The 23,900-nt window shown below is 30.8% G+C and overlaps 4 protein-coding genes across 7 annotated transcripts; 2 read left to right on the top strand and 2 right to left on the bottom strand.

Moving 5' to 3' along the window:
* Positions 1 to 1,388: 1,388 nt before the first annotated feature.
* CrtR-b2 (beta-carotene hydroxylase) lies at positions 1,389 to 3,640 on the bottom strand. Its single transcript, NM_001279052.2, has 7 exons — positions 3,166 to 3,640; positions 3,034 to 3,093; positions 2,457 to 2,528; positions 2,193 to 2,327; positions 1,982 to 2,107; positions 1,762 to 1,818; positions 1,389 to 1,590 (listed from the first exon to the last, which is right to left on the bottom strand). The coding sequence occupies exons 1-7, from the start codon at positions 3,577 to 3,579 to the stop codon at positions 1,510 to 1,512; spliced, it is 945 nt and encodes a 314-aa protein (NP_001265981.1). The 5' UTR covers positions 3,580 to 3,640; the 3' UTR covers positions 1,389 to 1,509.
* Positions 3,641 to 9,669: 6,029 nt separating this feature from the next.
* On the top strand, positions 9,670 to 12,509 carry LOC101265512 (probable polygalacturonase). Its single transcript, XM_010319217.4, has 6 exons — positions 9,670 to 9,882; positions 9,997 to 10,305; positions 10,700 to 10,820; positions 10,999 to 11,173; positions 11,434 to 11,504; positions 11,600 to 12,509. Exons 1-6 carry the CDS (start codon positions 9,754 to 9,756, stop codon positions 12,295 to 12,297), a joined length of 1,503 nt encoding a protein of 500 aa, XP_010317519.3. The 5' UTR covers positions 9,670 to 9,753; the 3' UTR covers positions 12,298 to 12,509.
* LOC101264894 (glutaminyl-peptide cyclotransferase) lies at positions 11,523 to 23,694 on the bottom strand. Of its 4 annotated transcripts, XR_011220331.1 has the most exons (18): positions 23,243 to 23,694; positions 22,896 to 22,952; positions 22,762 to 22,797; positions 22,368 to 22,432; positions 21,505 to 21,568; positions 20,977 to 21,094; positions 20,799 to 20,896; positions 20,224 to 20,294; positions 20,105 to 20,132; positions 19,602 to 19,656; positions 19,077 to 19,227; positions 18,699 to 18,809; positions 18,457 to 18,626; positions 18,310 to 18,371; positions 18,118 to 18,188; positions 12,075 to 12,283; positions 11,928 to 11,989; positions 11,523 to 11,854 (listed from the first exon to the last, which is right to left on the bottom strand). XR_011220331.1 is itself a non-coding variant. In XM_004234172.5 (11 exons), the coding sequence occupies exons 1-11, from the start codon at positions 23,426 to 23,428 to the stop codon at positions 19,097 to 19,099; spliced, it is 909 nt and encodes a 302-aa protein (XP_004234220.3). In that variant the 5' UTR covers positions 23,429 to 23,694; the 3' UTR covers positions 18,921 to 19,096. The 4 variants fall into 4 exon arrangements, 1 of the variants encoding a protein (XP_004234220.3); XR_011220332.1 differs by lacking the exons at positions 11,523 to 11,854; positions 11,928 to 11,989; positions 12,075 to 12,283 and adding an exon at positions 16,484 to 17,891; XR_011220330.1 differs by lacking the exons at positions 11,523 to 11,854; positions 11,928 to 11,989; positions 12,075 to 12,283 and having other exon boundaries at positions 16,484 to 18,188.
* On the top strand, positions 15,606 to 18,783 carry LOC101265204 (probable polygalacturonase). Its single transcript, XM_004234173.5, has 6 exons — positions 15,606 to 15,776; positions 15,899 to 16,207; positions 17,079 to 17,199; positions 17,392 to 17,566; positions 17,824 to 17,894; positions 17,982 to 18,783. The coding sequence occupies exons 1-6, from the start codon at positions 15,747 to 15,749 to the stop codon at positions 18,527 to 18,529; spliced, it is 1,254 nt and encodes a 417-aa protein (XP_004234221.2). The 5' UTR covers positions 15,606 to 15,746; the 3' UTR covers positions 18,530 to 18,783.
* Positions 23,695 to 23,900: the final 206 nt, after the last annotated feature.

Below are 23,900 nucleotides of genomic sequence, written 5' to 3'. Positions count from 1 at the left end.
ATATATTTATTTGATTTGATCTGATTTGTTCTCTTTAAATAGAAAAACAACATTTGGCATGTAGATAAATGGATTATAATGGAAATAATAAGGGAGACCATTATCAAGACAAAAGTTGAATCCTCTTTTTCTCTTTTTTCTTTTTTTTTGTTTTCAGTTAGATGTATTTGGACTGGCCACCTACAATATTATTATTGAGGCGACACATGTCACATTACATTATTCAATATTCACTGGCCTTTTTGCTAGTTATTGTTAATGTTTTAATTTAATTAAAGTTACTTTAATTGGATAAATGACATGCAATAGACATTTTAAATTCTAGCATTACAACAAATATTATTCTTAAATCAGCTAACATGAATCTCAACCGGATCATTTTAAAAGATTTAAATTGTCTCAGGAAAATTCAGTCAAAATAAAAAATAAAAAAAGTATATTAAAAACTCTTTAGAACTTTTTATTTCACAATTATATTTGTCTATAACACATGAAATCATTGCAAAGCATAAATAAAGAAGAATTACTTTCGTCTTAATTTTTGTTGTTCATTTTTTCAATTTGTATAAATAACCAAGAAACTTAATGGACCATAGAAGCAAATAGAGTCGGTTCTTATTCTCACTTAATTAATAAATAAACAAAATATTTATGAACAATTTGATTTTTAAAAATGTAGTAACTAGCATATTATTTTAATTTAAAATCATTAAATATAAGAAAATTTTGATTAATATCAAAGGTGGAGCAAATAGAGTCGGTTCTATTTTCCCGTGTTTGACGTGTACCGGCCAAACCTAACACACCTCAGGATCTCACACGCAAAGCACAAGCGCCAATGAATGTAGCACGTTGAGAAATGACCAGGCTTATGGCTCAAAACACTTTCGATAATAAATTACACGATATGTATACACAAAATATAAAAAAATAAATTTATTTATGTATAGAGATTTCAATTTTTAAATATAGATGTTGATTTAGAGAGTGTTTAAATTGAGTTAAAAATTGATTAAATCTATTTTAAAACAAAAATATTTGACAAATTTAAAAATAATTTAAATTACTTAAAAATAAATATATTAAATCAAAATATGTTTACCCTGTTTTCTATTTTTGACTTAAAAAAATTTTAAGTTTAATTTTTTATTTTTAATTTAAAATATATTTTCTTTTTTTAAAAAAATCAATTTAAATAAGCTCTTGGTGATTTCACGGACTCAAATTCTAAGTTCACGACCAAAACACTATATTCTTATTATCCAATACGATAAGTGTAATTGTACATTTCTTTGTTTTGAATTATCGTTCTTCTGGTTTGTCAACAAGTACTAGGACATCAAATTGTTCACCTTTTACGTACAGGAACCAAAAAAGAAAAGGACTTCTCCATAGAAAGCTTGTTGCATTTTATATTATATTCATATATATATCTTTCTATCTTTTTCCCAATAATAATCTACAGCCTAAATACAATCGCATTTTATTATTATCAGACGTATCTTTTGATCATAATAATCCCTTAGAAATTTTAATCCTTCGGTTGACTTCCTTTTCTAACTCTTCAAGTCCTCCTACTTCTTCCAATTCCTGCACCAAATAGCCATTAATCCATATTAAAAATAAAATTTGGGGTAAGGGAATCAAACCCACATTGATAAAGTAACAATTCAAAAAATCAATGAACTGAGCTACTAAAATTTTCGAATTAACAGTATATCGTAATTCATTCGACGAAAAAAGGGAGGGAAAAAGTAGCACCTTAGGTCCTAGGAACAAGCCATATGGGACACCATCAAATTTGTCCGAGTGATGAAGCTGAAATCCCCAGACAGCAAAATCAAAGAAGATTGAGTCGTTAAAATACAAATTAATTAAAAAAAAGACAATCAATTAAATATTAATCTATTTAAATGATGGTACTAATTTTGATTAAAGTAAGATTAAGAGTATAGCTACAGTCCAATAAACTTTTTATTACCTGATGTGCTGCAGCTACCCTCCGAAAGTAAGGCACGTTGGCAATAGGCCCTACGGGAAATCTCTTATGAACCAGTCCATCGTGAACGAACATGTAAGCCATCCCAAATACTGTGATCCCCAATCCCTGGAGATAAAAACCGCATTAATATATATAACTTAAACTCATAAAAAAAAAAATCGATACATATAATTAGTCGATGATTACATACAGCGCCGAAACAGAGGCCAGGGACGATCCCTTTATGGAAGAAACCGTAGGAAAGAAGAGCTATAGCTGGAACAGCATTTGTTATGGCGAAAACGTCGTTCATCTCAAAAGGTCCTTCTCTTGGTCTATGGTGCGACTGCAAATATTTATATAAAAATCATGAACAGTCAAAATTTTGAAAAACTTTGACAAGAATCTTTATTTTTTTTTAAATAAGAATCCAAATTAGTGCCTAATAATTTAGTGTAAAGATTTGGAAATTAACCTCGTGCATGTGCCATAAAGAAGCATGCCATAGTGCTCTATGAGCCCATCTCGCCCAGTACTCCATTCCTACCTGAAGGACCACAGCATTAAATTACAGCAAATCAACTCATTTTTGAAACTTCTATTACTTTTTAAACATTTTATTATAGATATATTGAATTTTAAATTTGACCTCCAACTTTCATAATGCACAAACAAACACTTTGATTATCTAACATTTAAAAAAATAAACACATGAATCCTACATGACATAATACACATAAGACATAATGTAAGACAAAAAATGACATGTAGGATCACATGTAGAACATGTGTGTCCATTTGTTCAATTTTATACAAATTTAAGTATCTACTTGAACACATCCAAAATTGAATGACATAAATGTGATTTGAAACCAAGTTAAAGTACATATTTATGTATTATATTTAATTTATATCAAATAGTTTGAATTTTGAGTTGAAAAAAAATCAAAAATCAAAATATTTAATTCTCAAAATTTAAATTATATCACACAAATTAGACAAAATGGGAAGAAGAATCGAACATGTGAAAGAAGAAAAAAAAAGGAACTTACGGCAGCGCCAAACGAGAGAGTGAATGTAGCTAACATTTCAGAAAAAGGCACTTCTCCACCCTATCAAAAAGCTTTAAGATTAAGCTTAAGAAAGAAGAAGAAAGAAGAATGGAGTGATTCATTAATTAGTACCTCCATTTGCCATGAAAATCTGTAATAAACCGCCAAAATCGCCATAGAAGTAATCCCCAAACTAGACATCACAGCTGCCACAAGATAAGTAAACCTCTCCGATTTCTTCCTCGCCAATTTCTCCGCCAGCCAACTGGCAGCTAAACTCTTCTCCTCATTAATCTCTACTTGTATCCGATCCTCTATTACTTCACTCTCACTTTCGATAGTACTATTCAATTTCTCATTCTCCAGCACAAAACAAACCGCCAATCTCGGCTTTCTTCTAGACAGCAAAATTGCGCCAAAATTGCGAGTTAACGGAGAGAAGAACAGAACCGGCGGGGCGGTTGAGGCGGATTTTGGACTGAGAAACGGGTTATGACGGAGGCGAATGGTTCGGGAACTAGCGGAGGCTGAAATTCCGGCCGCCATGGACGGTGGAGGATCCAAATTCAGTGAAAATGAAAGGGAAGGTTAAATATACGAATACGATGGATTTTTAGTTTGTGGAGAAAGTGTATAAATAGAGTGCAAACAACGTGTTGGCACCATTAAGCATGGAGGGGACTGGGGTCCTCTTTAACTAACTAGTTGTTAAACTTATAGTCCTTGTTTCCACAAATACTACAAGATTGCCACTTTTAGTTATTTAATTTTCTCACAATTCTAAAGTAGTCTCACTCCCTTCTAAATTTTGATTACTATTTTTTGTATAATTATCTGGTATTTGCTTTTGATCAAGGAACATATAATTTTTTTCATAATTTATGTACGTATTGATTATATAAATTTTAAAATTGTAAATCAAACACAACGTTAAGTTATTACTAAAAGCAATGCATGCTTTAAGGTTTGTTTGAGATTTTTATTGAAAGTTAAAAAATATTTATTTTGAAAAATCATGAAAGATTAGGTGATTATCAAATCGATAAAATAATTTTTAAATAGAAGCAAAAACGATTTCTTTTTTAGAAGAAACTAAAAACTTTTATTTCTTAAAAAGGCAAAATAGAAGCAGAAAATCATATTTTCTATCCTTCCATGTATACATATTTTTCAATATATCTCTTATTAATTAATTAACATATCTAATTAAGTTTGTACTGTTTCATATAAGATTTTCATATTTTTATTTTTATATGATATATTTTATTATTTTATTTTATGCTTATTTATTATTATTTTATTTAACATTATATGTATTAATATGCACATTTTTTTTAAAAAAAGGTAACAATAATATTTTTGCAAGACTAGAAATGAAAAAAAATAAAAATTAAAGATTTCAATCCTTCAAAAAAAGGTATAATATTTATTGAAAATCTAGTTATGTACCTTTTAATTTATTGTAATAAATATTTAAAATAGTTTCTCTCCATAAAATAATTTTAATATTAAAAGTACATTAACAATTGCTCTTTTTTCATAATTTGACTTTAAATAATATTTATATTTTTTTTTACACTTTTCTGAAAGCTGTTTTTCTAAAATAACACTTATAAAAACAAGCCTTTTTAACCACAATGTCAAATAGGCTTTTATTATTGGCATAAATCATCCTAAATCGCAACCGGACGTAATACTTCTTTTACAATTTTTTTGAAAAAATAATTAACTAACTGATTTCACAAATCTTGAAAAATGTATTCTCTTTGGTTAACTACTTTAAAAAGGAATATCAAGTAGTTGCGTAACACATAAATTTAATTATTTGAGTATATTCTAATATAATAAGACCTGACTAGTTAAATTAATAAAAGCATAACTATATAGAGAAAAACAAAAATTACAAAACTATTAAGATAAAATAATACAAATTAATTATATAAAACACTAATTTGATGAGTTATGAGTATATCTTACTAATATATCTAGAGTCATATTCCAAAAAAATCATTAATTTAATTAGTGAGAGAAAAATAAAATAAAATTAGATAATGAATTTATTAGACAAAATGATATAATGAATTATGACAAACACATTTTTAACTATTTGAATGTAACTTTGAACATATTTAAATGTATTTACTTAAATACTTTAGATTAATTTTAATTGACGAGGAACGATAAAAGAAAAAAAATAAAATACATATAAAATAATAAAATAAAAGATGACCATGAAAGGGCATAAGAGGAAAGGGCGGTGGGATAAATCGGCGCAATTTTATATTTCATTATTTTGAATTAAATATTTAAAAACTTTAAGCATGGATTAAGAAATGGGACTTGTCTAATTTTACTTGGTGAACCAAAAAAAAGAAATTAATTTTCCATTGTATGACGAAATTTAGCACTTAATTGTTTAGCAACAGCCAATACAAATTTATTGACCGACTAACTCAATGGTGTGTCTGATTCGACGCAAAAATATTTTCTTAAAAAAAAAATTCTAAATGAGTTTTTGTTTGAAATTATAAGTATTTCAATATTTGCTAAATAAAAAAAATTCCTACTTATATATGAAAAAATTATGCGGTTACACAAAATTTTGAGTTTTTTAAAATTAACTTAAAAGTTAATCAAATCTACTTTTAAGTTAGTTTTTAATTCCTGAAAGTGTCTGACATATATAAAAAAATAACTCAAAATAAGTCAAAAATGACTTAAAATAAGTTATGAAGTGTTTGACAAGATAAAAATAACTTAAAATAAGTAAAAAATGACATAAAATAAGTTTTTAAGTCAGAAACCAAAAATAGTTCTCCCCGTGCTTTTTATTTTTTTAACTTAAAAGTCATTTAAGTTTAATTTTTTATTTTTGATTTAAAAATTATTTTTTTAAGTCAATCCAAACGGGCTCATCACATATAACTTGTTATAATTACTATTCACGACTAACATTATACATTAATAACGTAGGTTGACTTCGAATTTCTATAATTAGCCACATTTTTATATGTATAATTTATCAGAATATACAACTATATATGTATAATATACAATTATCTACATATACAATTCACCTCTTTCCCACTCTCTGCCCTCTCTCGCTCGCCTCTCTCATCCCTCTCCTAATCTCGCTTGCCATTTATGCAAATGCATATGTATAATATACAAGTATCTAACCGATATACCTATACAATTCATCTCTCTCTCGCTCTATGTCCTCTTTCGCTCTTCTCTCTCCTCACTCTCCCAATTTTGTTTGCCATACATACAAATACATATGTCTAATATACAATTATTTAATAAATATAAATATACAATTCATCTCTCTCTCACTTTTTTCCTCTCTCACTCTCCTCTCCCCTCTCTCTCCCAGTCTCGCTTGCTACGAATTGTGACTATCAAACTATAACTACAATGAGCAATTAAACTATTTTAAAATGATTATACGTGAAAGTTCCTCTATTTGTATTAATATATTAAAATATTAGATAAGCGAAATGGACTAGAACCTAAAAGATTAAGATATTTTAAATAATTAATTATAAAAAATATAATTGAGAAAAGATTTCCTTCACATTAAATAGACAAATACTCTCTCTTCACGGCGTTGCACATGGACCCAACTATAGCTTTGCCATTGACATAACTCTGGCCTCATTTTATTCTTTTTGACGTTTGGTATTCAGTTTAATATATTCAAAAATTAATTAATTCATAATTAAAAATTGATATTAGTTATTTTATCTATTCCAAATTAAATAATTTTTCACTTGAAATACACTTTAAAGAACATTGATATACTTTAAAAATAAATTATATTCTACTTTTTTACTCTTAATTAAATGATTTTAAAGGTATAATATTCAATAGTTAAGTATCTCTAAGGCTATAAAGAAAAATTAAATAATTTCTAAGGACACGCGAAAGCCTCAATTCATCCATTGATTTATCGAAATAACCTTTAGGGCATAATTAAGTACGAAAATATTATCTCTAGAAATTTATAAAGACATTTTATTTTATGCAAATTATGACGAGTTAGGTTAATTTGTACTTACGGACGGGGACAGGGTTTTGTTCTATAGCTAAAAATGTTGGGGAAAAAACGTTATTACAAAAAGTTTTTATAGTTTGTTTCTTCTTCGAGAAAATATGATTGGATGGTTTATAATTGCTCATCGTATAAGAAATCTATCCACTGCCTTAGTGCTATAAAAAGAAAAAAGAAATTAATATAAGAATCAAAGTAAAACAAAAATAAAAAGAGTATAGTCTGTTCAAATAAATCTAAATTCCGTTGGTGATGGAGTTTGAAATGCGAAACTATCACAATCGATCAATCAAGAAATGCAAAAGGCTAGTGAAATTTTGAGTTTGGGAAGATCACTAATTAGTTGGAGTCATATTTATTTATGTAACTTATAAAAATTCCACTAGTTTAGGAGATAATTATTTAGATATATGCTAATTTTTAATTGATGCGTCCAAATACGTATACACACATGTATTTCGGGATATATGGTGTCAAAGTTATATATAAGTTATTCTAGATACACTGTATTCAAGTGAATTCATGTATTTGAGACACATAGATAAATTTCATCTCTCCAATCTCGCTCATCACTCTCATATTATTCCAGATACATGCAAATCATACCAAATACATGTATTTTATATGATTTGCATGTATCTCCGAGATACATAGACAAATCTCACTCACCTTCCTCCCATTTTCGCTCGTCACTTTTTCTATTTGAGTGTATCTGATAGCAAAATGTGTTTCGAAATATACTGCACTTGAAATATGATATGAAATTATTAATTAGTGGGATAAAATGTAATTATTTTAAACTATAGAAAAAAATAATAAATATGATAGATATATTTGTATAATTGAATAATTTCTCCATTTACTTATGTTTGAGGGTAAGTTCTTATTAATCACTATAAACTTCTAAAATTTCAAGACAAAAAGTATCAAGAAATTTTACACTCTATTTGGATCATTGTTATCCATTTTTTCGTGATATATTGTCTTGTACTCTATTGTATAGTAGATATAATGTTTGGTTAGACTGTATTGTTTGTTGTTTAATAACATTTTTTTTGTTTGGTTTTACTGTATCGTATTGTATTGTAATTTATAAATTTATTAAAATATCTTTGATTATTCTAGGGTAAAAGGTTTTGTAAAGATATAGTTGAAAAAAGAAATTAAGTAATAATGAAAACACACCAAATTAGTTAATTTATAAAATGAGAATTTTCATTATAACGTAACAACAGAATTTAACAATACAATATAATATCTTTTAAGTAACCATCAAAACAAATATTTTTAGGTATAGTAATGATGCAATACAATGGATAGCAATGATCCAGACAGAACATTAGACTTAAAAAAAAAAGAGAAGAAGCTATCCCCTCTCTCTTAAGTAATTTATGGCCAGAAATTTATATCTAAGAAAATTATTGTCTCAACAATTATAATTTAAGGGTAAATATAGCACGCATTGGATTATTAAAAGTAAGTATGTACAATTGCAATTCACTTTAAAGGGAGATTATATTGCAATTTTTTTTTTAAAAAAATAAAGTCTGATTAAGTTTACGTACAATCTAATGCGTCAAAGGATATTGTTCGTAGAAATTCTTTTGAAGAGCTTATTTGAAAAAGAATTAGTTAATTGATTTCGATCATAAAGGAAATAACAAAATAAAGAAGTAAACACATTGAACGCTGCATAATTAGGATAGTAAAATAATTGGGGATTTTGTTTCAAGACATAACTAGTCAGATTAAACACTTAAATATAGACTTTTTCATATTCTATTTCATTGATATCTCAAATAAATCTAAATGGATTGCTTGGTATCCACGCTTCAAATATGAATTAAAATATAATATCATTTTAATTGATCTCTATTTAGTATGATCTTTAGGAAAAATATTTTGTTTCCATCAAGCTAAAACAATATGTTGATGTCTTTAGTAAGCTAAAGTCACCATTCAATAGATGTTTTGATTCGCTTTCTTCTTTACAAATAAAAATTTGAAGTTTTAGTTAGGATTAGCACATTTGTTTTGGCTACAAAATGCCACGGGTACCATCCTGTCATCTCTATCTACGTGACAATGTTATTAGCTTCAACAAAATCTAATAAATTCAAGAAGTGATTAACTATCAAGTATTATTAAAAAAATTTGAAAACACATGAAAAACATACTTTAAGTTCTTATAGACGGACAATCTATTATTTAAATTTGTATATTTATACCGAAAATTTATACAAACTTAATAATGGTCGTAGTTTGCCTAATTCTAACTCTTATTTTCTTAATGCGACTGATAACATGACATACCCTCTTAATTACTTGTACTTATTCTATCAAGGACTTCTAATTTTAATTTTAATAGGACATTCAGTACTCCATTTAGTGGTACAAATTTATGCACAAACAGGTCCTTTAAACTTGTAAAAATTTAACACTTTGAATATCCATTAAATATTTAACAATTATGATCGAAATAGTAAAAAATTAAACATGTAATCATATACACCAAAAGAACTCCATTAAATTATAGAATTTTACAACACATACAAATTTGCATGTGGTAAATTCAATTTCTCTTTACTTCTAAATAGCAAAGTTTTCGCCATAATAATTGGAATAAGATTAAATATACATACTTACAAATGTGAAAACCTCCTCAAATGGTTAGTTATTTTAGTTTGACGCACAATCTACACTACACTTATATAACAGAATCAAATAACCAATATTTATTTTTTTCGAAAGCTTTTTGTTCATCAATGGAGTTGTATCACAAATCAACATGTCATGTAAATTTATTTCTCTTAATTAGGCAACATACATTATGCATAGATCTTTTCAATGTCCAATAATTATAAATTTACCATTTTTTATGGATTTTTTTTCTTTATTTTTTGGAACAGTTTCTAGGGAAACTGATTATCGCTTTGACATGGGGAATACTTTGTCTTAGAGCAGCGGAATGTATTGAGTATGAAGCTTTAAGTTGTCGAAAACACACAGCATTATTGACAGATTTTGGAGGCAAAGGTGACGGAAAAACATCGAACACAGAGGCATTTCGAAAAGCTATACATGAACTGAGCAAATTTGCAACAGATGGGGGAGCACAGCTCATTGTTCCTCCTGGAAAATGGTTAACAGGGCCATTCAATCTAACTAGTAAATTCACTCTTTATATACATCAGGATGCTGTCCTTCTAGTTTCTCAGGTTTCGTTCATTCCTTGTCCCTTTCTCTATTTACTTAAAAGAAAATTGGTTTGATCGGAACCTGAACTTTCACCTTGTTGGTGAGAGTTCGATTTCTCATCTTGTAATCCCATCCTCCATTTCCCCTTAAAGGACATTTGTTTGATCTTTTTTCTTATCCCGAAAACCATCTGGTTGATTACATAAATTAATCATCGAAACAGAAATGTGTACGAAAAAATCATTGTTCAACTCTTTGACAACATTACAAACAAACAAAATCCCTGTTTCTCCCGCTCTATCTATTTTCGAGGGATGGGAGGACAGAGGAATTTGGCCTCCAGGATTTATTCTGTTCCTTAAAATCGTCAGCAGGTATCAATGTTAATATACACACATGTGATTTTTTGTACAGGATGAGGCAGAGTGGGATTTAATTCCACCATTGCCATCTTATGGAATAGGAAGGGATAATCCAGGACCAAGGTTTATCAGTTTCATTTTTGGAACAAACTTGACTGATGTAGTCATTACAGGTAAATATCCTCTTTGTACTATCAAGTCAAAATAATATGCCAACAATTACTACGCTCTAGTCGGAAGCTAATTGGGATCAAAAAAGACGTATGGATCCTCAATATCATGAATATTTCAGACATTGATGCCAACACTTGTAATGTTAGTTGTTTTTATATGTATGCTGATGATGATTAGGTGGAAATGGCACCATAGATGGTCAAGGTCAACTGTGGTGGACTAAATTTCGACAAGGTCAAATGAAAAACACCCGACCTTACATGATTGAGATCATGTTTTCTGATCATGTTCAGATTTCCAATCTAACATTGATCAATTCTCCTTCATGGAATGTCCATCCTATTTACAGCAGGTTTACTTTCTTGTTCCTCTCATTTGTTTATATCATATCCTTTTATAATTCATGTCACCATCGTTGGATTTGTGCCATGTGGAGCACACGAAAGGAAAACCCGCCTACCAGGAGGTTCTCGATTCTCAAGGGACGAACTAGGCATCTGATTAAGGGCGGAGGGATCTTATCATTCCACCGTACTCCCTAGTGGTGCTTGTTAACTTACTTTGATATGTATTCTTTAATTCTGATTTTTTTTTTCTTAACGAAAAATGCAGTTTTGTGATTATTAAGGGATTAACAATCCTTGCACCATTTCATGCACCAAATACAGATGGGATTGACCCAGGTTTGTTACAAGAACAGATTCAAGTAATTAAGGGATGAGAAGATCGATGACATCCCCTAGTGAAGTAGTTACTAATTCATTTATTGGTTGTGCAGATTCTTGTTCCAACACAAGAATTGAAGATTGCTACATAGTGTCAGGGGATGATTGCATAGCAGTGAAAAGTGGCTATGATGAATATGGGATAGCATTTGGAATGCCTACAAAGCACCTAATCATAAGAAACCTCACCTGCATATCACCTAGTAGTGCAGTCATTGCTCTGGGAAGCGAAATGTCCGGTGGCATTCAAGATGTGAGAGCTGAAAACATTGGAGCAATTGGTTCTGAATCAGGGCTGAGGATCAAAACTGCTATAGGAAGAGGGGCTTACGTTAAAGACGTGTTTGTGAGAGGAATGACATTGCAGACAATGAAATATACCTTCTGGATAACAGGCGATTATGGGGCTCATCCTGACGATCATTATGATCGTAAAGCAATTCCTGTCATTCAAGGAATCAATATAAAAGACACTGTAGCAAAGAATGTGACAATAGCAGGGAAATTAGCGGGGATAGATGGTGATACCTTCAACGGAATTTGCTTATCGAATGTGGCCATCGAGATGTCACAACAGGCTAATCAACTACCATGGAACTGCAGTAATATCAAAGGTGTTTCTAGCCAAGTCACTCCTCAGCCCTGTGCTCTGTTGCCTGATAAGAAAATTGATTGTCCTTTTCCCACTGATACTTTACCTGTTGATAACATTCAGTTCCAGACTTGTGCTGCAGCTACTACTATGCATTAAGTAAAAGATAGTCAAATACCCAGCCAGTCCCTTGTTAGTGAAATTATCCGCGTTTCACACAGTTATATAATAATAATTGATATAACGAAAACTAGTAATTGCTACCTTTAGGTGAGCACAGGATAAGATAGGTTCTTGTTTTTAAACGAAGTAGTATGTAATATTTATATACCTTCAGATTAGGCAATGAAGATACTATAGATTTTTGTTTTTGTCCTGAATATAATATATAGTTTTTTTTTCAATATATAAAATATTATTTGTTAAACAAAAAAATGATATGTAAGTGGTAAGGTAAATGGAATATAAGAGGTTAATTTTGAAACAATAATCTACGGCATTGAATTGAAGATTTTTTTTTTTAATTTTCTCGATCTTTTATAGACTACGATCTTCTATATAGACTTTGATTTTTTTTTTATGACATAAGTTTTAGAACAACACTATAAAGAGGCGTAACAAAACTACTATTACAAGTTAAAGGTAAGAAAATTTCTAGCAAAAATAATTTTTAGGTATGCTTCGACAAGTTTCTTCTAGGCCTTCCTTTACGAGTAGATCCATCACCATATTCAGCTCCTTGTCAAACCCCTCGTCATATGCAACTTATTAATATTTTAACTCTATTATGAAGAAATAAAATAAATTATTTAATTATAATGACATAAAAGAAATGTATCAAAAGAGGAGAAAGAAATTTATACCATACAATATATTCGTAAAAAAATTAAGAGTAAATTGAATAAATGACATATTTCAATGTTATTATTACCAGTCTTAACAGGACTTTATGTTTTCTAAGTTTAACATTAGAATTCTAACAACATTTAACATATTTGTTTTTTATTAAAAAGAAAACATGTAAATAATAAATAAATTAATAATGGATTGGTAAGAGTATATACTTTCAATAAATTTAGGAGTATAATATTAAATGTTGCTTTCCATAAATTTCTCAAAATTGGTTTGTTTTGAGTTCTCCTATTAATCAGAAAATTTTATTTTTCTTTCATCTTTTCTGTTTACATTTAAAAAAATATATATTTCTTGTCTTTTCTAATCACTTTTTTTTCGTGGTACATGAGAAAATGTTAATGTTTTTTTCTTTTTTGTAGTATCCAAATTGATTTTTTTCTTTTTAAAACAAAATATAAAAAAGACTTCTAAACAAAATAAATATAAGAAAATTCAAACAAGGTAGTGTTGGTCACAATATTATGTAAGGTAGAGTATGTAATTGATATTTAAACAAATATTAATGGGGATCGCTTCACGATGTTATTCATTAAGTGTATGAATTTAATATATAAATTGATTATAAACGATGAATTAAATTTAATTATTTTGGATCTGATTTTACACACATTGAGGAGAGTTAATAATTTATTTTATTTTATTTGTATAGATTCCAAACGTCACACAAACATAACTTTTTTAATCTATTTTAATACCCACGAGATCTAATAGTATAATTCACAAATAATGACATATATATTAACTGATAATAAGCAATGAATTAAGCTTAATTAATTGGAAGCTAATTTTATACCGTTTGAAAAAGGATTAGAAACCTATATTATAATATGAATTTCACACATTTCACTAAAATCATAAATAAACTGCACTTTGAATATCTATTTAATACTCACATCCACCAACAATAATTCATAGTGATGTATAAATTGGTATTAAAACAAGTTTTTTTAATAATTAAGTGTATACATAAAATTTATTATATAAAATGGTAATAAGTGAGGAATAAAGCTTAATCAATAATTAAAAAAAATCAATTGGGAGCTAATGTTATACAGTTTGAAAAAGGGTTAGGAACCTATATGATAGTAGATTTTCACTAAAATCATACATAAATTAATAAGATTGCACTTTCAATACCTACTTCATACTCACATCTAGAGTCATTAAAATAGGCTTGACCCGCGAGATCACAAAATATCACAAATTCAATCCTATCATCTCTATCAATGCGATTGGCGAATCAAAATCACATGACAATGTCAATAGCTTCAATAAAATTCGATAAATCCAAGAAGTGATGAATTATTAAGTATTATCAAAAAGATTTGAAAGTTAAAGATAAGAAAAACATATTTCTGGTTCCTATAGATGGACGATCTATGATTTAAATCTATACATTTATACAAATTTGTACAAACTTAATAATGATCATAGAATATCTAATTCTGTCTAACTCATACTTGTTAATTAGTAGAGGTTCTTTAGTCAATTAAAATTGATAATATGACCTACCCTCTTTGCTTGTTCTTATACATATTAAGGACATTTGATTTTAATTATGATAAAACGATACTCCCATTTAGAAGGGCAAATGCAAAAATCTATGCATGGAACAAGTTTGGTCCTTTAAACTTAATCAAAATCAACACTTTGAATATCCATTAAATATTTAATTATTTATGTTCGTTAGATGTGATGAAATAGTGAAAAAGTCAAAGATTTAATCATATACACCAAAAAAGCTCCATTAAATTTAAAAAATTTAGAACACACAAAAAATTACTCTAGACATTAAAAATTTCCAAAAAAAAAGAAGAGAAGAAAGCAGTGAACATCATACCAAACTCTAGAAATAAACAAAAGAATAGCATATGCTACAAAAATGGTCCCTTTCAACTGTGAGTTCCTACTAAATCCCAATAGAATTCAATAAATATTTGACAGATAAAATATATTTTTTTCGTTCATTTTTAATTATCGATTATTTTTTTAAAGTCAAACAATAAGAATTATGATCAATATTTTTACGATATATTTTCTCATTATATTGATAGGTAAAAATTTACAAGTTATAGTACTTGTTGTATAGTTTTTAAGTATTTATTTATTTTTGTTTAAAATATTGATTAAAATAATTTAATTTAATTTTAAAAATTAGTTTAATTGACTTTCGAAAAACGTATCTTATAGTAAAAGTAGACTAAAAGAATATTTGACTTAACTTAAAAGAAGGAAAAACTTATTAACTGTGTTAATACATACAAAATTATTTTGAATCTACTCGTAAATATAACAAACCGTTATGTCCTTTTCTCTACAATTGATACGTCAGGGTTCATTGTCCCGATTTATCTCTTATTTATTTCATTTGTAAGATTTATTGCCTTGGCTTAATATTGCATTACCGAATAAACACTTTCCAAATGCAATATAGCAAGTGGATTCTCTCATAACTAAATCATTAAATTTCTTATTACCAAATTTGCATCTAGTAAATTTCAATTTCTCTTGACTTTTAATAAATAGCAAAGTTTTCGCCATAATAATTGGAATAAGATTAATATACTTACCAATATGAAAATCTCTTAAAATGGTTAGTTATTAAATGTTTAGTTTGACGCACAATCTACACTACACTATATAACAGAATCATACAACCAATATTCATTCATTCGAAAGCTTTTTGTTCATCAATGGAGTTGTACCACCAATCAACATGCCATGTAAATATATTTCTCTTTATTTAGGCAATATACATTATGCATAGATCTTCTCAATGTCCATTAATTATATAATTTACCATTTTCATTGATTCTTATGGATTTTTCTTTATTTTTTGGAACAGTTTCTAGGGAAACTGATTATCGCTTTGACATGGGGAATACTTTGTCTTAGAGCAGCGGACTGTATTGAGTATGAAGCTTTAAGTTGTCGAAAACACACAGCATTATTGACAGATTTTGGAGGCAAAGGTGACGGAAAAACGTCGAACACAAAGGCATTTCGAAAAGCTATACATGAACTGAGCAAATTTGCAACAGATGGGGGAGCACAGCTCATTGTTCCTCCTGGGAAATGGTTAACAGGGCCATTCAATCTTACTAGTAAATTCACTCTTTATATACACAAGGATGCTGTCCTTCTAGTTTCTCAGGTTTCATTCATTCCTTGTCCCTTTCTCTTTTTACTTTAAAAAAAATTGGTTTGAGCGGAAACCTGAACTCACCTTGTGGGTGAGAGTTCGATTTCCCATCTTGTAATCCCCTCCTCTATTTCCCCCTTAAAAGAAGAAGAAGAAGAAGAAGAAAAAGCACATTTATTTGATCTTTTTTCTTATCTAGGGGGTAAAAAGGAAAGAATCAGCCCGAAAACTATCTGGTTGATCACATAGATTAATCACCGAACCAAAATGTTTTGGTGAAAAAGAATGCGAATGAAGGATCTCACTGAATTAAATCTATTCACGTTTAAATGTGTACGAAAAAAATATTGTTCAACTCTTTGACAACATTACAAACAAACAAAATCCCTGTTCTCCCGCTCTATCCATTCGAGTGATGGGAGGACAGAGGAATTTGGTCTCCAGAATTTATTTTGTTTCTTGATACCCCTTAAAATCGTCAGCAGGTATCAACGATACAAATTAAACCAGAAAATTTACACCATATAAATGTTTCAGATAAACCAATTGTGTATTATCACAACATTTTTCTATAATTGTCTCAATGTTTCACCTTTTAATTAATTTTTGATATTTCATTTATAGAAATGACACATAAGAATCTCTACTTAAGCTAGACATATCACTTTAAAGAACTACATTAACATTATATCTGAGTTGACCTAGCGAACCTAGACGAGGTTCCTTGACGTAAGCAGTGGTGTAGCCACATACTAATTATATAGATCAAACTTTACTGTTTTATACATATAATGAATCTCGGATACCCTTAACAAATTCTTGACTTCACTTAAGATGATGCAACAGCTGTTGCTGATATACACATATGTGATTGTTTGTACAGGATGAGGCAGAGTGGGATTTAATTCCACCATTGCCATCTTATGGAGTAGGAAGGGATACTCCAGGACCAAGGTTTATCAGTTTCATTTTTGGAACAAACTTGACTGATGTAGTCATTACAGGTAAATATCCTCTTTGTACTATCAAGTCAAAATAATATGCCAACAACTACTACGCTTCAGTCTGAAGCTAATTGGGATCGGACATATGAATCCTTAATATAATAAATCCTTTGTTTGGGTCTATAATATTTCAGATACTGATACCAACACTTGTAGTGTTAGTTGTTTTATATGTATGGTGATGATGATTAGGTGGAAATGGCACCATAGATGGTCAAGGTCAACCGTGGTGGACTAAATTTCGACAAGGTCAATTGAAAAAAACCCGACCTTACCTGATTGAGATCATGTTTTCTGATCATGTTCAGATTTCCAATCTTACATTGATCAATTCTCCTTCATGGAATGTCCATCCTGTTTACAGCAGGTTTATTTCTTGTTCCTCTAATTTCATTATATCATATCCTTTTACATTTCACGTGATCATCTTTGGATTTGTGCCATCTGGAGCCCACCAAAGGAAAACCCGCCTACCAGGAGTTTCTACATTTTCAAGGGACGAACTAAGCATCTGATTAGGGTGGAGGGATCTTATCATCCCACCACACTCCCTAGTGGTGCTTGTTAACTTACTTTGATATGTACTCTTTGATTCTAACTTTTTTTTACTTCCGAAAAATGCAGTGTTGTGGTAATCAAGGGATTAACAATCCTTGCACCAGTTGATTCGCCAAACACAGATGGAATTAACCCTGGTTTGTTACAAGAACAAACTATAGTAAAAATGTGAGAAGATGACATCCTCTAGTGAAGTAGTTACTAATTCATTTTTGGTTGTGCAGATTCTTGTTCCAACACAAGAATTGAAGATTGCTTCATAGTCTCGGGAGATGATTGCATAGCAGTGAAAAGCGGTTGGGATGAATATGGAATTGCATTTGGAATGCCTACAAAGCACCTAATCATAAGAAACCTCACCTGCATATCACCTGATAGTGCAGTCATTGCTCTCGGAAGCGAAATGTCCGGTGGCATTCAAGATGTGAGAGCTGAAAACATTGGAGCAATTAGTTCTGAATCAGGCCTGAGGATCAAAACTGCTATAGGAAGAGGGGCGTACATTAAAGACGTGTTTGTGAGAGGAATGACATTGCAGACAATGAAATATACCTTTTGGATAACAGGCGATTATGGGGCTCATCCTGACGAGCATTATGATCCGAAAGCACTTCCTGTCATTCAAGGAATCAATGTAAAAGACGTTGTAGCTAAGAATGTGACAATAGCAGGGAAATTAGTGGGGATAGATGGTGATACCTTCAATGGAATTTGCATATCGAATGTGGCCATCGAGTTGTCAGAACAGGCTAAGCAACTACAATGGAACTGAAGTAATATCGAAGGTGTTTCTAGCCAAGTCACTCCTCAGCCCTGTGCTCTGTTGCCTGATAAGAATATTGAGTGTCCTTTTCCCACTGATACTTTACCTGTTGATAAGATTCAGTTCCAGACATGTGCTGCAGCTACTACTATGCATTAAGTAAAAGATAGTGAAGTACCCAGCTAGTCCCCTGTTATGCTTTAATTTTTTGGAACCATTTTGATTATTAATTAAATAACATCCAGTCCATGGTTTCCAGTCTTCCAGTAAACTCAATTTATAGATGTTCCTGCAAAATGCTTCACCCTTAGACTTGGATAATATGTCTTTAAGGATAAAGTAGCGAATAATCTTTGAAAGGCCTCAAAAGAAGTCGGAGTGGGTGTTAAAACACACCAGATAAAACTAAGTACGACTTTTACTGCCTTATTCCATTTTTTTAATTATGTTGCAATATGCATAAGTAGCTGATGTTATACATAGCAATGGAAGTAAAATATAGGATGAGGTGATCAAGATATGGATGTTGCTGCAAAAAACAGCTCCAAATGTTTACATGAGAAATGATAAACATCATCAGCTCTCCAAATTTCCAAGATAGAATGGTGTTGGCATGCACAAGTTTTTGATTTCTCGAATTAATGGAGCACTTGGTGGGAGGGGGAGCAACTTGATCTCGAATATCTTTGGCCATAGTTTCCCTGTCACTGCAATGAAGAACAGAATGGTATCATTCATAGAGCCATCCAAATTCTAAGTATCACTAAATTAACATTGTTAAAAACACAGCATCATGGCGGACGTTCCTTTATCGGAGATCTTATATTGGTACCAAAGGTACAAATTGTTTTGTGCCTTACAAATCGAGGCTACTACTTAAGTTGAATGAGAGCTTCCGATGCTTGGATTGCAGGTTAATGATAGAGGGAGAGGATTAGAAATATTTTATTGATACTCATTCGGTGAAAATTGAAATTTGGTTGTGTATTATAGAATAAATGCTAAGAGGTTAAGCTTGAGTGCCTATCTATCCAAAAAGCTGATGAAGATCACACATAATACTATAATGATCAATTCTTACCAAAAATACGGTCACCGTCTCTGTCCCATGCGATTCCATTCAGGACCTCAATATACTGCAGTGAAGAGCAATAGAGGATTTAGCTTTTGCTCTATATTTGCATCAAAGAACCGGGGCGGGGGGGGGGGGGGGGGGGGATGAGCATGGAAATACGAAAGCACAAGGGATAAATTTCTTTCAATAATGGAAGTTAAGGACTTTATTAGTTCCTGTCTATTCAGTTAAAGGAGAGGAAATGAAGGTAATCAAATCCTTAAAATCTTGGTGTAACTTATTTCATATAGGTAAGCATTTCTCACTTCCCATCAGTATAGCCTTCTGTCCATCTAGTGTAGAGGTTATTAACTTTTCTTTCATCTTCCCTCCGAACAAGGTACAGCCGTACAGCTAATTACCCATCCATATCATCAACCAGTGTTACACTATCAAAGGCTACCAAACAGAACATAATAAAAATCAAAAAGGAAGTAATGCATCTTATGTAAAATAGTAAAAAAAGTTACCTTATAGCCTCTTGATTTTAAGTCTTCTCTGAAAGAAGTTAAAAGAAGCTATCTGTTAAAAAATCTTGACCAGAACTTGTGAACTGCAATACATTACGACAAAGAACAAAAGCTAATACCTTAGAGATTGAAGAAGAATCCATCCGATCACAGTGCCATCTTTGGGTGAAATTCTAGCAATGCAATCAGTCTGCAGAGAAAGGCAATACCAACATTATTTTGGTCTCTAATTCAGTGTCAAACTTGGAGCTAACAATATGACACTCAGATGTGGAAAGAATGTTATCTGCCACCATTTAGTGTCATATTCCACATCTGAGTGTCATACTCATAACCATATCAAATGGGAGTATGCTTATAAAGAGGCTAGCCTAGACAGGTTGCTCTAATTTCTAGCTGAATAAGAAAAGGAGAGGACTTAACTAAGTGGCACAAATAGAATACTGGTTCGTACAGTGATGTCATGCACAATATATATCTTTATCAGAAACCTAATAAGTTGTACAAACTTATTTGACATAATACAACTAGCTTCTTGAGCAAGGTTGTTTTCAGGACTTATTCCACTGAATACCATAACCAAAACAACTATTGTTAAAGTTGCTCCATGGCTTCTAAATATGTGGATAGTGTAAATAAATGGGGATAACAAATCTAAAGCCCAAATGGAACTCAGTAAAAGAGAGATTTGTACCGCATAGACATTTGACCATACTTCCTCTTTCACATACTCCAGCTCATTGAGGTAGTGCACTTCATGCCCTTGAGACTTGACAACTTGTTTTCTGATGACTGCATTAAGAAAATAAGTATCTCCATTTTAAGGAAGCAAAGAAAAAACTAAATATCATGTAGACCGTAGATGGAAAAACCTTTCATTGTCTTAGGGTCAATCTTATATAATGTTGATGTTCCATCACTTCCAAAAAGTACTTTCCCATCAGTTGCCAATCCCCAACCATCTTGCATGTGATGAGTAAACTTTTTGAACTGCATATAATTTTAATTTAAAAAAATAGTGAGCTAGGGGTAACTATAAAAAAGAATTTGGTTGCTCCAGTAAAGGGCTTCCGCCAGCTTCTTAAGAGAAGGATATAGTCAATCAAATTTTCATAGTTCCATGTGAAGTTATAGGAAAGGAGAATTTCATATTCGAGATGACAATTTTAACTTGAACGTCAAACAGAGGACCTGACACCACATATCAAGGATGAAACAGCACAATATAAACAGTTAACTAACATGTGAAGGCAGTGAAGTTAAATGAGGCAATAATCCTACTTACTTTTCTCATAAAATACATGAGGAGCTTTCATATTACAACAAGCAACATCCAAATTAAAATCATGAAAAGAAGATGATTCAAATGAAAGCACACAAAGTAATGGAGCCAAGCATACTTTGCTAAAGTTGTATCGATCATATATGAAACCAGTATCCTGCAACCATGTTAGTTGGAACAAGCTGCAAAAATCGACAGTTGTTGCATAAGAACTAGTGATCAATTTAAATTCAAAATAGTAAACTATCACTAAAAGATAAAGGAAAGGAAACAAAAAGACATAACGATCAAAAAGGAAAAGCTAAAGAAGAGAAAACTTGGTCTGGTCTAACGTACAACCAGAAAATATATCATGATTTATGAATATCTAAGTAATCCGAAAATCAGCTTTGTCTCTCTTCCGAATCAATTGTTATAGTTTCTATTTTCGGCTATCTCAAGCATGTTTTCATTAAAGGGAAGCTTCCATACATGTATAATTTTAAACCCATTTCTAAAGACGGAATAAAATTTCAACTCTTACTTCTTCTTCTATGTACCTAGTCAAAGTTGGAGAACCAAATTGGACATAGGGAGTGCCGGAGTTGTTAATTAAGTAAAAGACTGCTACTAGAGCACAGCCAAAACTTCAGATTATAAACAAAGTTTCACCGAATTCGAGTCGGTTAATTATTATTTGCAACAGCATTTACTTATCTGCAGTTTCATAATGACAATTGGCCCAAAACTAATACAAAAGCTAAATGCTATTGATATACAAGCAACACTAGGCTTACAGATATTCCTACAAAAATTTGATGTGCTCATAACCATTCAAAAAATGCTGCAATATTCAGGACAGAATTCAATTTCAACCATTACAAGGAGATGATAGAACAGCATATAAGTGCTACATATTATCCTATCTGATAAATGAAAGGTTGCTTACTTAGCAGTTATCACAACATATTTTCCACATTATTTCCAGAATCAATGCCTTACCTCTCACCAAGAAGAGCTAAACCCTCTCCAAAGTCAGAAGCCTGCATGTCATGAACAGTCTCAACCTGCGGAGCCAGCAATAGAAGGTTCCTTTTAGGTCCAAGATGGCACACTTTATGTTTCAACAATAGATACCTGTTCTTTCTCGCACCATAAACTTCATAAAAACAGATAATGCAGCTTATAGATAGATATGTTAGCATTTTCAATTGGCAGAAGCTGCCCTGTGCGCCTGCTATACTAAGCAGAAATGTAGTGACAAAATCTTCTTATTCTCCAGCCATGACGGAGAAGCCAACAGAGAAAAAACAAACATGAATACTTATTTTAAATCCTCACAGAACTTCAAAATTGTATTGTAGTTTTACTTTTTCGTAAGCAATTGTAGACATACCTTACCATTCAGCAATGCAACTTTCCGAACAGATGACTGCACTTTTCAGAAAGAGAGAACTATCCATGTCAAGCCTAAAAAATAATCATGAAGTCAAATCAAATATGTATATATATATATACAAGACAACTCACACGTCCGTAAAGTCCAGTTGATTCAAAGAGTGTGTCATTTTCTGCGTAGAGAAGCCCCTGAAGAATAAACACATCGCATCAGGACCGAACACAAATAATTAAGTTTCATGAACTCAAAAAATATCACCAAAATGCTTCAGATTCAACTTTTAAAAAAATGTTTCCAAGTAAAAGCTACCGTCACCAGAAAGTACATTTTACCAAAAATTTGGGGACGAACAACATTAGCTGAGCTATTGTGATCAGCGCCTAAATTTCTCATTTCCACCAACTATATAATCCAGAAAACTCGAAAATCATAATGCTAATGTTGAAAAATAGAGAAAATCGCGAAAAGAGTAAGGAACCTCAGTGTAAGCTTCGGGGTCGTGAGGGAATTCATTGATGACTTCGACTTTGTAAGCTCCATAGGATGCTTCAGCTTCACTCAATACGGCAAAGCTCAGCAGAACAATCAAGCCTACAACTACAAACCTTCGAATTAGCAGAGACATTTTCTCGTCAAGGTGAGTAGTTGAAGCAGAAGAAGCCATTGATGATTAATTATTAAGAGGATTTGATGAAAAATAATTATAAATCAGTTGACCTGTTGACAACGTCGAGTTATCTCCACCGTCGGATTTGATTGATATAGGGTAAGATGGGTAACCGGCTTGGCCCTTCTGCCCCAGTATACTTGCTCAAACTCCATGTGCATCGCGTGTTTGAATTTAATTATGGATGTGAAAATCTATTCCTTCCTTTAAAAATGAAAATGCTCTTGTCGTGACTATTTAGAAATTTTAAAAAATAAAAAATAAAAAAATTTGATATATCATCAATCTTGTTATTTAGAGTGAAATTATTTCTTTTGATAATAATTCATGTAATGTTAATAAATTTGATACAGTATTAAAAAGAAATAATGCAAACATAACTAGTGCAAGCACTAGTAATGCAAGTATTACTAATACATCCTATTTTGCATTGTTCTTATACATTTTACCAAGTCAACCCTAATTGTAT

This window comes from Solanum lycopersicum, chromosome 3 (genome assembly GCF_036512215.1).
Source record: "Solanum lycopersicum chromosome 3, SLM_r2.1".
Taxonomy (NCBI): Eukaryota; Viridiplantae; Streptophyta; class Magnoliopsida; order Solanales; family Solanaceae; genus Solanum; species Solanum lycopersicum.
Note: the sequence above shows the minus strand (reverse complement) of the source record. Positions and strands in the feature narration are given on the sequence as shown.